This window comes from Pleurodeles waltl, chromosome 9 (assembly GCF_031143425.1).
Source record: "Pleurodeles waltl isolate 20211129_DDA chromosome 9, aPleWal1.hap1.20221129, whole genome shotgun sequence".
NCBI lineage: Eukaryota > Metazoa > Chordata > Amphibia > Caudata > Salamandridae > Pleurodeles > Pleurodeles waltl.
In genome coordinates, this window is record NC_090448.1 from 1,174,849,715 (window position 1) to 1,174,867,503 (window position 17,789).

Here is a 17,789-nt window from a genome sequence, read left to right on the forward strand (position 1 = left end):
GGCAGGCAAGGGGGGGCTTCCTCGGGGAAACCTCCACTTGGGCAAGGGAGAGGGACTCCTGGGGGTCACTTCTCCAGTGAAAGTCCGGTCCTTCAGGTCCTGGGGGCTGCGGGTGCAGGGTCTTTTCCAGGCGTCGGGACTTAGGTTTCAGAGAGTCGCGGTCAGGGGAAGCCTCGGGATTCCCTCTGCAGGCGGCGCTGTGGGGGCTCAGGGGGGACAGGTTTTGGTACTCACAGTCGGAGAGTAGTCCGGGGGTCCTCCCTGAGGTGTTGATTCTCCACCAGCCGAGTCGGGGTCGCCGGGTGCAGTGTTGCAAGTCTCACGCTTCTTGCGGGGAGTTGCAGGGGTCTTTAAAGCTGCTCCTTGAAACAAAGTTGCAGTCTTTTTGGAGCAGGTCCGCTGTCCTCGGGAGTTTCTGGTCGTCGTCGAAGCAGGGCAGTCCTCAGAGGATTCAGAGGTCGCTGGTCCCTTTGGAAGGCGTCGCTGGAGCAGAGTTCTTTGGAAGGCAGGAGACAGGCCGGTGAGTTTCTGGAGCCAAGGCAGTTGTTGTCTTCTGGTCTTCCTCTGCAGGGGTTTTCAGCTGGGCAGTCCTTCTTGTTGTCGCAGGAATCTAATTTCTAGGTTCAGGGAGAGCCCTTAAATACTAAATTTAAGGGCGTGTTTAGGTCTGGGGGGTTAGTAGCCAATGGCTACTAGCCCTGAGGGTGGGTACACCCTCTTTGTGCCTCCTCCCAAGGGTAGGGGGTCACATTCCTATCCCTATTGGGGGAATCCTCCTTCTACAAGATGGAGGATTTCTAAAAGTCAGAGTCACCTCAGCTCAGGACACCTTAGGGGCTGTCCTGACTGGCCAGTGACTCCTCCTTGTTTTTCTCATTATCTCTCCTGGACTTGCCGCCAAAAGTGGGGGCTGGGTCCAGGAGGCGGGCATCTCCACTAGCTGGAGTGCCCTGGGGCATTGTAACACTAAGCTTGAGCCTTTGAAGCTCACTGCTAGGTGTTACAGTTCCTGCAGGGGGGAGGTGTGAAGCACCTCCACCCAGAGCAGGCTTTGTTTCTGTTCTCAGAGAGCACAAAGGCTCTCACCGCATGAGGTCAGACACTCGTCTCTCAGCAGCAGGCTGGCACAGACCAGTCAGTCCTGCACTGAACAATTGGGTAAAATACAGGGGGTATCTCTAAGATGCCCTCTGTGTGCATTTTTTAATAAATCCAACACTGGCATCCGTGTGGGTTTATTATTCTGAGAAGTTTGATACTAAACTTCCCAGTATTCAGTGTAGCCATTATGGAACTGTGGAGTTCGTTTTTGACAGACTCCCAGCCCATATACTCTTATGGCTACCCTGCACTTACAATGTCTAAGGTTTTGCTTAGACACTGTAGGGGCATAGTGCTCATGCACATATGCCCTCACCTGTGGTATAGGGCACCCTGCCTTAGGGCTGTAAGGCCTACTAGAGGGGTGACTTACCTATGCCACAGGCAGTGGGCGGTTGGCATGGCACCCTGAGGGGAGTGCCATGTCGACTTAGTCATTTTCTCCCCACCAGCACACACAAGCTGGCAAGCAGTGTGTCTGTGCTGAGTGAGGGGTCCCTAGGGTGGCATAAGACATGCTGCAGCCCTTAGAGACCTTCCCTGGCATCAGGGCCCTTGGTACCAGGGGTACCAGTTACAAGGGACTTACCTAGGTGCCAGGGTTGTGCCAATTGTGGAAACAATGGTACATTTTAGGTGAAAGAACACTGGTGCTGGGGCCTGGTTAGCAGGGTCCCAGCACACTTCTCAGTCAAGTCAGCATCAGTATCAGGCAAAAAGTGGGGGGTAACTGCAACAGGGAGCCATTTCTTTACACAAGCCCCCCCCAGCCCACAGGCCAGGAGACTCAGCCAAAGCTGGGAGAGTCTTCCTAGTCTGTCAGGCGAGGAAGAGTAGAGGAAATCGGCTGTTTTGTTGCAGGGCCTACTCTGCCTTACATCCTCCTGTTCAGGTCATTCCCTCTGGGGAACTGACCCACTTCCACACTGATAGGACCTAGTCTGAACTGCCTCTTGTCTGTGCTTTTTATGTCTTCACCCATTCTCTCTATTTTGGGGTTAGAGGTATCCACCTCTGCTAATCTTATCTTAGCCAGGGTCACCCCTAGCTTACCCAAAGAGGTTACCCAGAGCTGGAGTAACCCCACCATGACCAACAGGGTCAGGGGGCCTAACTTGCTATTTGGCATGGGGTCAGACCACCATGCCAAGGATAGTGCAGCCATAAAGGCTAACACCCAGCAGAGGCCACTGACAGCTATCAGTGCCCAGAACCACACCTTTAGCTCTTCACCTACAAGGGAAGGGGCTAAGTTACAGGCTTCTTCGGGTTCAGGGTGCCTGTCTGCTGGATTAGAGTGGGGGGTTACCACATCTTGTAGTAAACACCCTTCTTCCACTCTTTCTTCTGTTAGCTGAGGAGCCACCCACTCAGGCTTAACAGTTGCCTGACTAGCCAGGACTTCTTGTGGGTCAGGTTGGACTTTATCAGAGCCACTTTTGGAGTTCTCCCCTACTGGAGCAGAATCTCCTTGGCTTGCTGGAACCTTGGCTAAAGGTTGTCCACCTTTCCTACTCTGTTTCCTTTTCTTTTTCTTCTGGGGCCTACTTGCATTTACTGCCGAGGCAGGCACTCCAGAATCCTTGGGAGAGGACTGGCACTGGACCAGTTCCTCTCTTGGGCTCTGACTAACCTCTGGGTAGTCATTTCCAAGGAGACAATCAAGGGGGGAGGTCTGTACTGACTACCACCCTTCTCCAGCTAAAAGTCCCACCCACTTCTATGGGCACAAAAGCCACAGGCCTATCAGTGACCCTGTCTGGGCTAACTCTTACTCTGGCCATCTCACCTGGGATGTACTGGTTTGAGAACACCAGCCTGTCATGCACAATAGTGTGACTGGCACAAGTGTCTCTCAGGGCAGTGGCTGGGATTCCATTCACCAGTAGGTGGTGGAAGTGTCTACTTCCCTCTGGAATCTCCAACTCACCTGTTGGGCCCTTTTTCCAGTTGAAGGCTATGAAGACCTCCTCATCTGAGGAGTCATCCCCAATGGCTACACTGGTCACCCCTGGGATTTTGCTAGGGGGTTTGTTTTTGGGACAAGAAGTGTCCTTGGTGTGGTGCCCTGTCTGTTTACAGTTATGGCACCATGCCTTAGTGGCATCCCAGCTCTTACCCTGGTACCCACCTTTGTTTTGGGTTGGGTCTCTGGGCCCACCCACCTGGTCTGGTTTTTGGGGGCCTACAGGGGACTCTTTTTCTTTGTTTCTAGTGTCACCCACTTTCTCCTGGGGAGGCTTTGTAACCCCTTTCTTTTGGTCACCCCCAGTGGAAGTTTTGGTTACCCTAGTCTTGACCCAGTGGTCTGCCTTCTTTCCCAATTCTTGGGGAGAAATTGGACCTAGGTCTACCAGATACTGATGCAACTTTTCATTGAAGCAGTTACTTAGAATGTGTTCTTTCATAAACAAATTATAAAGCCCAACATAGTCATACACTTCATTTCCAGTTACCCAACCATCCATTGTTTTCACTGAGTAGTCAACATAATCAACCCAGGTCTGGCTCGAGGATTTTTGAGCCCCCCTGAATCTAATTCTATACTCCTCAGTGGAGAATCCAAAGCCCTCAATCAGGGTACCCTTCATGAGGTCATAAGATTCTGCATCTTTTTTAGAGAGTGTGAGGAGTCTATCCCTACACTTTCCTGTGAACATTTCCCAAAGGAGAGCACCCCAGTGAGATTTGTTCACTTTTCTGGTTACACAAGCCCTCTCAAAAGCTGTGAACCATTTGGTGATGTCATCACCATTTTCATATTTTGTTACAATCCCTTTGGGGATTTTCAACATGTCAGGAGAATCTCTGACCCTATTTATGTTGCTGCCACCATTGATGGGTCCTAGGCCCATCTCTTGTCTTTCCCTTTCTATGGCTAGGATCTGTCTTTCCAAAGCCAATCTTTTGGCCATCCTGGCTAACTGGATGTCCTCTTCACTGGAGTTATCCTCAGTGATTTCAGAGGTGTTGGTCTCTCCTGTGAGGGAACCAGCATCTCTGACTATTATTTTTGGAGTCAGGGCTTGAGAAGCCCTGTTCTCCCTAGATAGGACTGGTGGGGGGGAATCACCCTCCAAGTCACTATCTTCATCCTCTGTGTTGCCATCCTCAGAGGGGTTGGCCTTTGCAAACTCTGCCAACAGCTCCTGGAGCTGTAGTTTGGAAGGTCTGGGGCCCATTGTTATTTTCTTTATTTTACAGAGTGACCTTAGCTCCCTCATCTTAAGATGGAGGTAAGGTGTGGTGTCGAGTTCCACCACATCCACATCTGTACTAGACATTATGCTTCTAAAAGTTGGAATACTTTTTAAGAAACTAAACTGGTTCTAGAATCTAATTCAAACTTTTAAACTCTAAAAGAAATGCTAACAGGGACTAACACAAGGCCCTAGCAGGACTTTTAAGAATTTAGAAAACTTTTCAAATTGCAAAAATCTATTTCTAATGACAATTTTGGAATTTGTCGTGTGATCAGGTATTGGCTGAGTAGTCCAGCAAATGCAAAGTCTTGTACCCCACCGCTGATCCACCAATGTAGGAAGTTGGCTCTGTATGTGCTATTTCAAAGTAAGGAATAGCATGCACAGAGTCCAAGGGTTCCCCTTAGAGGTAAAATAGTGGTAAAAATAGATAATACTAATGCTCTATTTTGTGGTAGTGTGGTCGAGCAGTAGGCTTATCCAAGGAGTAGTGTTAAGCATTTGTTGTACATACACATAGACAATAAATGAGGTACACACACTCAGAGACAAATCCAGCCAATAGGTTTTGTTATAGAAAAATATCTTTTCTTAGTTTATTTTAAGAACCACAGGTTCAAATTTAACATGTAATATCTTGTTTGAAAGGTATTGCAGGTAAGTACATTAGGAACTTTGAATCATTTCAATTGCATGTATACTTTTCAAGTTATTCACAAATAGCTATTTCAAAAGTGGACACTTAGTGCAATTTTCACAGTTCCTGGGGGAGGTAAGTTTTTGTTAGTTTTACCAGGTAAGTAAGACACTTACAGGGTTCAGTTCTTGGTCCAAGGTAGCCCACCGTTGGGGGTTCAGAGCAACCCCAAAGTCACCACACCAGCAGCTCAGGGCCGGTCAGGTGCAGAGTTCAAAGTGGTGCCCAAAACGCATAGGCTAGAATGGAGAGAAGGGGGTGCCCCGGTTCCGGTCTGCTTGCAGGTAAGTACCCGCGTCTTTGGAGGGCAGACCAGGGGGGTTTTGTAGGGCACCGGGGGGGACACAAGCCCACACAGAAATTTCACCCTCAGCAGCGCGGGGGCGGCCGGGTGCAGTGTAGAAACAAGCGTCGGGTTTGCAATGTTAGTCTATGAGAGATCAACGGATCTCTTCAGCGCTGCAGGCAGGCAAGGGGGGGCTTCCTCGGGGAAACCTCCACTTGGGCAAGGGAGAGGGACTCCTGGGGGTCACTTCTCCAGTGAAAGTCCGGTCCTTCAGGTCCTGCGGGCTGCGGGTGCAGGGTCTTTTCCAGGCGTCGGGACTTAGGTTTCAGAGAGTCGCGGTCAGGGGAAGCCTCGGGATTCCCTCTGCAGGCGGCGCTGTGGGGGCTCAGGGGGGACAGGTTTTGGTACTCACAGTCGGAGAGTAGTCCGGGGGTCCTCCCTGAGGTGTTGGTTCTCCACCAGCCGAGTCGGGGTCGCCGGGTGCAGTGTTGCAAGTCTCACGCTTCTTGCGGGGAGTTGCAGGGGTCTTTAAAGCTGCTCCTTGAAACAAAGTTGCAGTCTTTTTGGAGCAGGTCCGCTGTCCTCGGGAGTTTCTGGTCGTCGTCGAAGCAGGGCAGTCCTCAGAGGATTCAGAGGTCGCTGGTCCCTTTGGAAGGCGTCGCTGGAGCAGAGTTCTTTGGAAGGCAGGAGACAGGCCGGTGAGTTTCTGGAGCCAAGGCAGTTGTTGTCTTCTGGTCTTCCTCTGCAGGGGTTTTCAGCTGGGCAGTCCTTGTTGTCGCAGGAATCTAATTTCTAGGTTCAGGGAGAGCCCTTAAATACTAAATTTAAGGGCGTGTTTAGGTCTGGGGGGTTAGTAGCCAATGGCTACTAGCCCTGAGGGTGGGTACACCCTCTTTGTGCCTCCTCCCAAGGGTAGGGGGTCACATTCCTATCCCTATTGGGGGAATCCTCCTTCTACAAGATGGAGGATTTCTAAAAGTCAGAGTCACCTCAGCTCAGGACACCTTAGGGGCTGTCCTGACTGGCCAGTGACTCCTCCTTGTTTTTCTCATTATCTCTCCTGGACTTGCCGCCAAAAGTGGGGGCTGGGTCCAGGAGGCGGGCATCTCCACTAGCTGGAGTGCCCTGGGGCATTGTAACACTAAGCTTGAGCCTTTGAAGCTCACTGCTAGGTGTTACAGTTCCTGCAGGGGGGAGGTGTGAAGCACCTCCACCCAGAGCAGGCTTTGTTTCTGTCCTCAGAGAGCACAAAGGCTCTCACCGCATGAGGTCAGACACTCGTCTCTCAGCAGCAGGCTGGCACAGACCAGTCAGTCCTGCACTGAACAATTGGGTAAAATACAGGGGGTATCTCTAAGATGCCCTCTGTGTGCATTTTTTAATAAATCCAACACTGGCATCCGTGTGGGTTTATTATTCTGAGAAGTTTGATACTAAACTTCCCAGTATTCAGTGTAGCCATTATGGAACTGTGGAGTTCGTTTTTGACAGACTCCCAGCCCATATACTCTTATGGCTACCCTGCACTTACAATGTCTAAGGTTTTGCTTAGACACTGTAGGGGCATAGTGCTCATGCACATATGCCCTCACCTGTGGTATAGGGCACCCTGCCTTAGGGCTGTAAGGCCTACTAGAGGGGTGACTTACCTATGCCACAGGCAGTGGGCGGTTGGCATGGCACCCTGAGGGGAGTGCCATGTCGACTTAGTCATTTTCTCCCCACCAGCACACACAAGCTGGCAAGCAGTGTGTCTGTGCTGAGTGAGGGGTCCCTAGGGTGGCATAAGACATGCTGCAGCCCTTAGAGACCTTCCCTGGCATCAGGGCCCTTGGTACCAGGGGTACCAGTTACAAGGGACTTACCTAGGTGCCAGGGTTGTGCCAATTGTGGAAACAATGGTACATTTTAGGTGAAAGAACACTGGTGCTGGGGCCTGGTTAGCAGGGTCCCAGCACACTTCTCAGTCAAGTCAGCATCAGTATCAGGCAAAAAGTGGGGGGTAACTGCAACAGGGAGCCATTTCTTTACAGTCTGGGAGTCTGTTTTACACGAACTCCACAGCACCATAATGGCTACACTGAAAACTGGGAAGTTTGGTATCAAACGTCTCAGCACAATAAATGCACACTGATGCCAGTGTACATTTTATTGCAAAATACACCCCAGAGGGCACCTTAGAGGTGCCCCCTGAAACTTAACCGACTGTCTGTGTAGGCTGACTAGTTCCAGCAGCCTGCCACACTAGAGACATGTTGCTGGCCCCATGGGGAGAGTGCCTTTGTCACTCTGAGGCCAGTAACAAAGCCTGCACTGGGTGGAGATGCTAACACCTCCCCCAGGCAGGAGCTGTAACACCTGGCGGTGAGCCTCAAAGGCTCACCCCTTTGTCACAGCCCAGCAGGGCACTCCAGCTTAGTGGAGTTGCCCGCCCCCTCCGGCCACGGCCCCCACTTTTGGCGGCAAGGCTGGAGGGAACAAAGAAAGCAACAAGGAGGAGTCACTGGCCAGTCAGGACAGCCCCTAAGGTGTCCTGAGCTGAGGTGACTCTAACTTTTAGAAATCCTCCATCTTGCAGATGGAGGATTCCCCCAATAGGATTAGGGATGTGACCCCCTCCCCTTGGGAGGAGGCACAAAGAGGGTGTACCCACCCTCAGGGCTAGTAGCCATTGGCTACTAACCCCCCAGACCTAAACACGCCCTTAAATTTAGTATTTAAGGGCTTCCCTGAACCTAAAGATTTAGATTCCTGCAACAACAAGAAGAAGGACTGCCTAGCTGAAAACCCCTGCAGAGGAAGACCAGAAGACAACAACTGCCTTGGCTCCAGAAACTCACCGGCCTGTCTCCTGCCTTCCAAAGAACTCTGCTCCAGCGACGCCTTCCAAAGGGACCAGCGACCTCTGAATCCTCTGAGGACTGCCCTGCTTCGACGACGACAAGAAACTCCCGAGGACAGCGGACCTGCTCCAAAAAGACTGCAACTTTATCCAAAGGAGCAGCCTTAAAGACCCCTGCAATCTCCCCGCAAGAAGCGTGAGACTTGCAACACTGCACCCGGCGACCTCGACTCGGCTGGTGGAGAACCAACACCTCAGGGAGGACCCCCGGACTACTCTACGACTGCGAGTACCAAAACCTGTCCCCCCTGAGCCCCCACAGCGCCGCCTGCAGAGGGAATCCCGAGGCTTCCCCTGACCGCGACTCTCTGAAACCTAAGTCCCGACGCCTGGAAAAGACCCTGCACCCGCAGCCCCCAGGACCTGAAGGACCGGACTTTCACTGCAGAAGTGACCCCCAGGAGTCCCTCTCCCTTGCCCAAGTGGAGGTTTCCCCGAGGAAGCCCCCCCTTTCCTGCCTGCAGCGCTGAAGAGATCCCTTGATCTCCCATTGACTTACATTGCGAACCCGACGCTTGTTCTAACACTGCACCCGGCCGCCCCCGCGCCGCTGAGGGTGAAATTTCTGTGTGGGCTTGTGTCCCCCCCGGTGCCCTACAAAACCCCCCTGGTCTGCCCTCCGAAGACGCGGGTACTTACCTGCAAGCAGACCGGAACCGGGGCACCCCCTTCTCTCCATTATAGCCTATGCGTTTTGGGCACCACTTTGAACTCTGCACCTGACCGGCCCTGAGCTGCTGGTGTGGTGACTTTGGGGTTGCTCTGAACCCCCAACGGTGGGCTACCTTGGACCAAGAACTGAACCCTGTAAGTGTCTTACTTACCTGGTAAAATTAACAAAAACTTACCTCCCCCAGGAACTGTGAAAATTGCACTAAGTGTCCACTTTTGAAATAGCTATTTGTGAATAACTTGAAAAGTATACATGCAATTGAAATGATTCAAAGTGCCTAATGTACTTACCTGCAATACCTTTCAAACAAGATATTACATGTTAAATTTGAACCTGTGGTTCTTAAAATAAACTAAGAAAAGATATTTTTCTATAACAAAACCTATTGGCTGGATTTGTCTCTGAGTGTGTGTACCTCATTTATTGTCTATGTGTATGTACAACAAATGCTTAACACTACTCCTTGGATAAGCCTACTGCTCGACCACACTACCACAAAAATAGAGCATTAGTATTATCTCTTTTTACCACTATTTTACCTCTAAGGGGAACCCTTGGACTCTGTGCATGCTATTCCTTACTTTGAAATAGCACATACAGAGCCAACTTCCTACATGCACCAAGACACGCAGTGTGCGAAAGCAGCACTGGGTGCACTTAGTGACAGGGTGCCTGAGGAAGGCACCATTTGTGCTGCAGCCCTCAGAAGCCTTCCTTTAGTACCCTTTGCCCTATGTACCAGGGGTACCATTTACCAGGGACTTACAGTGGCAACTAAAGGTTAGCCAATTGAAAAACGACTGTACAGTTTTAGGGAAAGAGATCTGGTTCTGGGGACGTCTTCAGCTGGGACCCAGAGCATTTTCAGTCGAAATTGCATCAGAAACCAGGCAAAAAGTGTGTGTGTTTGGGGGTGGGGGGGTTGGGGGTGAGATTTACCATGTCAAAAGAGGCGCTTTCCTACAAAAGGGCTCTTACCCTAGGAGCCCAGACTCTTGTCTGGTGGTGGCAGGGTGGCTCAAACTGGTCAGCAAACGTACCAGAGGCTGGTAGCTTTTCAGGGTGCACCTCGAAGGTGCCCTCTGGGTGTGTATTGATAAATCCACCCGTGGCATGGGTATATCAATACGAGATGTTTGATAACAATCATCCCCATCTTCAGTGAAGCCATCATGTAGCTGGGAAACTCATATTCACCAGTGTCTAGCACATGTTTTTAAAATGGCTTCCCTGTACACTATGTCTAAGAATCGACAGACATAGCAGGGGCATATATGCTCTTGCAGTTATGCCCTCACGTGTAATATAATCCACCCTGCCTTAGGGCTGTAAGGCGTGCTGTAGGGGTGACTTACATATATTGCTGGCAGTGTTAGGGGACATGGCACACACGCTGTGTGCCACGTCGTGTTCTCACTTTTGTCTGCACCAAAACATGCAGTCTGTCATATGCTTGGTGAGGATTCCTTAGAGGGCACAATTTGTTTTGCAGCCCTTAGGGACCTTTCTCAGTACCCCACGCCCTGAGTACCGAGGACCCATTTACAAGAGACAGAGGGATATTCACAAGGTGAGGAATCTGTGATTAGAAGTATCCATCAGAAATCAAAGCGCAGGGGCGGGCCTTATATGCATCCACTCCCTCATTTATGGGGCAGTATGAAATCAGCAAAGAGCCATATGATTCCACCTAATGAAACACAGCGCATTACTGAAATCTCTGGATCTAGCCTGGTGCCGGGGAATTATCTAAAGGTGAGGAATCCATGGTTAGACTTAACAATTAGAAAAATGTAGACCTCAGAGTACTAAAGCTATCTCATTCATGAATAAGGGAACAATTTCATCAAAAACATTAACATGTAAAGTCCTGCCCAACTTCACCCATCCCCAAACCCCAAATTATAGCATAGTTTCTATCTCCATGGGTGCTGCAAAAATGCTTGCATTTATTCTCCGCTCAGGAGGTGTGTCAGCACTGCACATGACCCCAAGATTTCCTGATATAGCGAGAATGGAAGAGTCGGGGATCATCAGAAAACACATATATACGTACCAAGTTGATCTTCACACACACCATTCACAGTGCCATAGAGCTCGAACCCAGACAGCGAGAGGTAGTGCGTTTGGCCACTGGCGTTCTTCCCCATCTGCTTAATGCGAATGTGCCTCCAGCCTTGCTTCTCATCCTTCGGGGGATCTAGTGGCCATGTGGCTGTAGATCTGCACACGGAAGAAAAGAGGTTAACAGTGAAAAAAAGGTCCTAGTGGCAAGATTTAAAATAGTTTTTGTGGCATCCTACCTGCTGAATGAGCAATGCTTCTTTGCTATCAAAGCAGAGGAGAACATAACTGATACTTTCTACGACTAGATAGCACTTGATTAATTGCGTGTGAACATACATAAACGCTGAAACCAGGACGAAGCTCCCAGTGAATTGATTCTATGAAAACCTGTATGTTGGAAATGGCCCTTTTTGCAGGGTCATCCCCAGTCTTTTTGCCTCCTTTCTCCTATTTTTTCTGACCTGTTTTTGTTGGCTTTAGGACTCTGGGCACTTTACTACTGCTAACCAGTGCTAAAGTGCATATGCTCTCTGTGTAAAGTGTACTGTTGATTGGTTTATCCATGACTTGCATATTTGATTTACTGGGTAAGTCCCTAGTAGAGTGCACTAGAGGTGCCCAGGGCCTGTAAATTAAATGCTACTAGTGGGCCTCCAGCACTGGTTGTGCCACTCACATTAGTAGCCCTGTAAACATGGCTCAGACCTGCCACTGCAGTTTCTGTGTGTGCAATTTTAAACTGCCAATTCGACTTGGCAAGTGTACCCACTTGCCAGGCCTCAACCTTCCCCTTTACTACATGTAAGGCTCCCCTAAGGTAGGCCCTAGGTAGCCCCATGGGCAGGGTGCAGTGTATGTTTAAGGTAGGACATATACTAGTGTGTTTTATATGTCCTAACAGTGAAATACTGCCAAATTCGGTTTTCACTGTGTAAGGCCGATCTCTCTCATAGATTAACATGGGGGCTGCCTTTAAATATCCTTAAAGTGCAGATTCCCTTAGAGAGCAGATAAAAATGTGGAGTTTAAGGTCTCTGAACTCACAATTTAAAATTACATCTTTTAGTGAAGTTGGTTTTTAAATTGTCTGTTTGAAAATGCCACTTTTAGAAAGTGAGCATTTTCTTGCTTAAACCATTCTGTGACTCTGCCTGTTTGTGGATTGTCTGTCAGTTTGACAGTTGGGCTGTTTTGCACCTCTCTAGACAATGACACAAAAGGGGGCGGGGTGTAGCCTGCATATCCTGATGAGCTATCTGAGCTAGAAAGGAGTGGTCCTTCAAACCTGAAACGACTGTGCCTGCCCTCATACAATGCAGTCTCCGATCCCCTGGCGTGCGTCTGGGGCCAGGCCTGGACAAGGAAGGATCTTGCAAACACTTGAGACTTTGCTTTGAAGTTTGCCAACTTCAAAGGCAGAACTGGGTATAAGAAGACGACCCAAAACCCCAGACTTTTAGAATCTTTCTGGGACCAAGAGGAAGCTCTGCCCAGGAGAAGAGCTGAAGGAGGAGTATGGTCCCTTTGCTGGACTGGCCTGCAGTTGCTGCTTCTGCCTGAAAAGAGTGCAAAGGGTTAACTTAGCTGTGTGTCCTGCTTGAGAAAAATCTTCAAGGGCTTGGAGTAGAGCTTGCCTCCTTTTGGAAGTCTCAGGGACACTAAAGACTTCAGTTTCCTCAACCTACAGCACTTGGAACTGGATGTTTTGTGCTGTTCAAGAGGAGAAATCACTGCGACGCGCCAACGACGCGCTGGCCTGCACCGTGACCTGTCGACGCCACACAGTCCCATTGCCCCGCTTCGCACAGCGACCCTGGTCTCCCCGACGCCGCCATCAGATGACTTCACCGTGCCGCTGCTCGCACTGCGACCATGTGAACCCCGCACTTTGGCATCGCCTGCTCACACCGCAGCCTGGGCATCCCTGACGCCGCAGCTCCTGCTGACACCGGCGCCGCTGCCTGTACCGTGGCCTGTGGACACCGCTCATGAGGGTCACAAAGCACGTCCTGCACCGCTGGCTTGGGCCTACTGACGACAGTGCTTCAGCAACGACGACTCCGCTGCCTGCACCGTGACGTGTGGACACCGCACGTCGCACTGGCCCCCTTCACACAGCAGCCCTGGTCTCACCAACGCCGCTGGACGCCGTCACCGAGCCACTGCCTGCACTGTGACCTGTGGGCACCGCGCGTCGCATTGTCCCGCTTCGCACCGCAGCCCCGACACCATCCACGCCGGCGCACCTGACTTCATCAGTCTGGAGTTCGATCCGCAACGCGTGTGACCTTAAAGGCCCGATGACTCCTGCACCGACTCCGTAACCGCCACCGTGCCGTCAGCAACGCCACTCTCCGGAGCTCACTGCGAGGATCACGATGCCCTGCAAATCCAACGTACTGTTTGTGGGTCTTCCCGACACCATAGCTGGTCCGCAACGCTATGGCCGGCCTGAACTGTTGGTTTTGTTGATCACAATGCCGTGATAGCTCCAGGTGGAGCTATTGACTTCAAGGAACTGTATTTTTGTGTAAGTCTTTCAGAATTCATATTTTTATTACTGTATGTTAGATTTTTATCGTATTTGGCCTTTTTTATATAGATAAATATTGGGTATTTTTCAAAAACTGGTGTGGTGTCCGTTTGTAGTGTTTTCACTTATTACTGTGTGATGTGCAAATGCTTTACACATTGCTTCTGAAATAAGCCGCACTGCAGGGCTTATTTGGGTGGGTATCTCCCTTATCCTGACTAGAGTGGTGGTCCCTACTTGGACAGGGTGCAAACAAAAATGGCGTCTCTAGTTGGCAGTCTAACACTGTACAAGTCTTCTCTTCTGGAGTCAGAGAACTCCCTGTGACTGCTTTTGTGGTACATCACGATACAAGCTTGTTTGACAGGCAGGCTCTAAAATGTTTCACTTGATATTCTCATGTTAGCAAGTCAAACACTCCTGGCAAACATCACATGCTCATATTAGAAAGGTGCAAGCACGTCAGCGTCAGTCAGCAAAGGCACAAATTACCATTATTTATATGCATGCAATTGCAAAACAATATTGATTCTGGAAGGAGGAGAAACATCCTGTCAGACATGCTGCTGAATTTTTTCTTTAAACAGCTATTCCTCAGGGAAGGAAAGCTGTAGAGAAGACAGCAGAAGAGCAGATCCATCCGTCCCTAAAGCGCTCCACATACCCTGGCTCATTCAGGCTGCTGTCATCTACGTGGGTGTAGAGGGTGCTCCAGCTCTGACCATCCTTGGAAACTTGAAAGACCCAGTTACGGAGAGCTGAGCGGCCATATCCACGGGCATGACGCAGCGTGTAAGCAGAGGGCAGCACCCAGAGGCCCATGTCGATAGCAAACCAAGCATTCTTGTCATCATTGGTGTGGCAGTTGAGCGCAGAGCTGTCACGGCTCAGGATGTCCTCCAATCGGCCGTATGGAAGATTCCTCCCCTCAGAAGATGTGACCACTACCAGGCCATAGGCTGCAGGGTTCACCCACTCATACGCCGTTCTGGAAGAGAAAAGAAATGGCAGCATCAGAAAATCTGGCCTCTTTTATTCGTGTTGTACAAATCTAGTTCTGCCCAAGTACGGGTACAGGACACCACATTTGGAAAGAAGTAGGAGATGCCATCTCCATCAGGGCACATCTGGTAAACAGGAGTTTGTCAAGTCCTTAAAATACCAGTACAACTGAAGAGTTTCAATCTAAGAGATGGTTCCACCAAAAACAGCAACATATCATACCGAATACAGCAACCCAATCAGTGTGAAGTAAAGTATGTAAAACCGCTGTGGACATCACGAACAGCTAATACTGAAAACTATGAGCACTGCCACTTTGCAGAATTGTGCAAAATATGTGAATCTAGAAGAGATTTCATGATGCAAAACGATCACAATGGTATCTACAGTTGGGTGTAAAGGGCTGCTCTGATTTTCAGCTACCAGCCCTCATGCAGGGGAATCCACATGCATATGTCATAAGGACATCCCATCAGTGGTGCCAGCACCAAATAGACTTGTAAGACTGTCTGACATGCTTAGCAGTATCAGTTTTCAGAGTTCTCTAGCAAGAGGATGGGCTCCCCTGAGGGTGAGGGTGCCCAAATCCTGAATGGGAAGGGCTGGTCTCCCTCAGCAGCACCAGTGCTCCATGTCCTGCAGGGAAAGAGATGGTATTATCACCACATGTCAAACAGTGAGGGACTAGGCTCCTTTATTGGTGGTGGCTGCCTAAGGCCGAGAGGGTGGGGCTGGGATCAGTGAGCAGTTCAATCATGCCAGCAGTCTTAACTGCTGCAAAGAAGGGCTGGCTTCCTCAGAGATGGTAACCATCCTTAGTCCTGCAAGGAAGATGAGGCTTCTCTAGCAGCAGTATCCATGCCCCAAGTTCTGCTAAGGCCATGCTCTTACTTGGCATTTGTGCCAATCCAATGGATGATTCCGTTGTCATCAAAGTCATGCTGGTGTCTGAACACAAACGTCTGCCCCTCTCGCAGCTTCCGCACAAACACGAAGGACGATCGATCAAAGTCATACCACTGCTTGGCTACCTAGAAGAGTTTAAACAAAAACAAACAGTCAGTGACGATCTTTTTTCAAATGATTATTTCGGCAGCCTCTCCACTATTAAAAACAGGCCTAATGGAGTGGGGGTGATCTTCACTTAAGCACTTCTTTTCAAATCACAGGAATGGGACGCTCATCCACAGACTAAGGGTGGTATTGCTACATGATAGCATTCCAGAGTAGATGTTTTGAGTAGGCTCCTACCAAGTAAGGAAGCTGAGGAAAATGCATTGCTTCTAGCAGGAAAGAGCAATTCACCATTGTAGTGTTAACTGTAGTAAATGTGCTGCACGTGACAAATTACCAGAGCGTTATTCTGCAAACATTTGGGAATAAAGTTCTGTATTGCATTATGTATTTCCGAAATACTCCTGATGCACCTCGAGGCATTAGACTCAAATTCTATACTGAACCACTAACATGAATTATTCCACAAATATTCTATATTGAAATTACTAGAAGGCATTACTCAAGACATACTGTAAATTGGAAGGGTTGCAGGGCAATAGTCCCCAGATACTCTATGGTTAAGCAATTGTCAGAAACCCAAGAACACTGACCACACTGAAAATCTCAGTGAGGCACAATAAGACTACCAACATTTTTATACATGTACTCTCTCTCTCATATTCCATTGCTGTATCTTCACCATTCAAGGCACACTTCAGCCACCTTTGCCAATAGACCCTCACCATTTAAATGAGCAATTCAAAGTAGGAAGTGGTCTACCTCACCATTTAAATGAGCAATTCAAAGTAGGAAGTGGTCTACCTCACCATTCAAAGGCAAAAGAATTGTGCCTTCACCTTTTGATTGAGGCATAATTCTTCCTTCACCATCTTAATGAGGTGTTATTCTGTTCTCACCATCTTGAGGAGGTATTGCTCTAGAGACTCCACAGTTGCCAAGGGCTCCATCTTCAACATCCGGCCGGTCCGATCAATAAGTGCTGTCTCCCCTGGTGCACGCTCCAACCGAAACCTCAACCTTCTGGTTAGTATCTGGAAGTGAAGAGAAGGTAATCAGTGCTAAGTGAGCAGATAATCTCAGCTGAGTGGAGGGATTGGCTTAAGGCTGTAAATTAACGAGGATTGATGGGGAGTTGGTTACATTAGGTTACTTGTATTTCTGAAGCATATTGCCATAATCTGTACGCAGAATGTAGGTAGATCCAGCATATACCATGCCCAAGACAGGATTAACTGCTGCTTGTAGACGTACTGTGCAGTGGGGGGGGGGGGGGGTACTGCATGCAGGTGGATCCTGCTGTAGTGCAAGTACTTATGGGAACTGAATTAGATGGCAAATGGAGGTGGAGCCAGCTAACACAGGGCACTGAACAGGATTAGCTGCAGGTTGTAGATGGAATTTCAACAGTCTCTAGCTTTGAGAAAAGGGGGGTAGAAATGACCGAGGAAATTGTGGAGTTAGTAGAACATATCACTGCCAAGGATGTTAAGTGGGGGCTGCTATCTGCACCTCAACAACTTCAACTTAGATTGGGGCAGAATGCTCTGGAGGACATGGGGTAGGTTGAAGATGTTTATTGAGTGCAGAGCTTGGGCCGAGTTGTAGCAGAAGTGGTTCGGGAACAAATAAGGGTGAATTGGCAGCTTCTATCTTAAACAAAAGGCGAGGAGTTTAAGGAGCGCCCCTGTGTTTACTTCATCGCCAGACTGCATGGTGGTGGTAGACAGAATTGGCTGTATTCCTTGTAGGGTGAAAAAACGTGCAAGTTGTTATCTTACCATTGGGTCAAAAGTGGACAAGGGGTTTTACGGGAGGCTGGCCAGGATTCTGTTGCTTTAATCAAGTGTGCTCATGACCAGGATTTTGATGAGCGGTTTGGCAGTAGTGAATACGTGTTCACATTTTTCAGATCAGTGAGTGGGGGAGATAGATGACACCAGCTTCACACTGGAGTCCAATTTTCCACTGAAAGGAAGAGGGGAGTGTCCAAGTGGGTTGGGGAGTAGGTGCCCAAGGCCATTAGAGAAGAATTGAGCATAGATGTTTATTACATCCTTGGAGCTGAGAACAAGGGAGAGAAGGGTCATCCAGTTTCAGATGCACATTACGATCAGACAGTTGTCTGGAGGTGTGAAGTGAGAGATGAGAAGGTAAAGACAAGATGTGCGTTTCATCAAGATGGAGGTGGTAAGGAAAGCCAAAGGTGAGGTAATTGAAAAAAAACAGGACATGGCTTAGAGTCAAGTACTAAGATTGTAAATGGGCAGTGTGCAAGCACCTGGATACTGACTGTAAAGAAATGGCTCCC

The 17,789-nt window shown here is 49.3% G+C and overlaps 1 protein-coding gene across 12 annotated transcripts in view; it reads right to left on the bottom strand.

Annotated features, from left to right (window-relative positions):
- Positions 1–17,789, bottom strand: part of HECTD1 (HECT domain E3 ubiquitin protein ligase 1) — a 352,555-nt gene that overhangs the window by 183,554 nt on the left and 151,212 nt on the right. For all 12 annotated transcript variants that reach the window (XM_069209073.1, XM_069209084.1, XM_069209083.1 and 9 more), the window contains exons 20-23: positions 16,378–16,512; positions 15,356–15,495; positions 14,127–14,450; positions 10,919–11,085 (exon numbers count right to left, since the gene is read on the bottom strand). In XM_069209073.1, the coding sequence (XP_069065174.1) occupies positions 10,919–11,085; positions 14,127–14,450; positions 15,356–15,495; positions 16,378–16,512 (766 nt within the window). The remainder of the gene's footprint in view (positions 1–10,918; positions 11,086–14,126; positions 14,451–15,355; positions 15,496–16,377; positions 16,513–17,789) is intronic.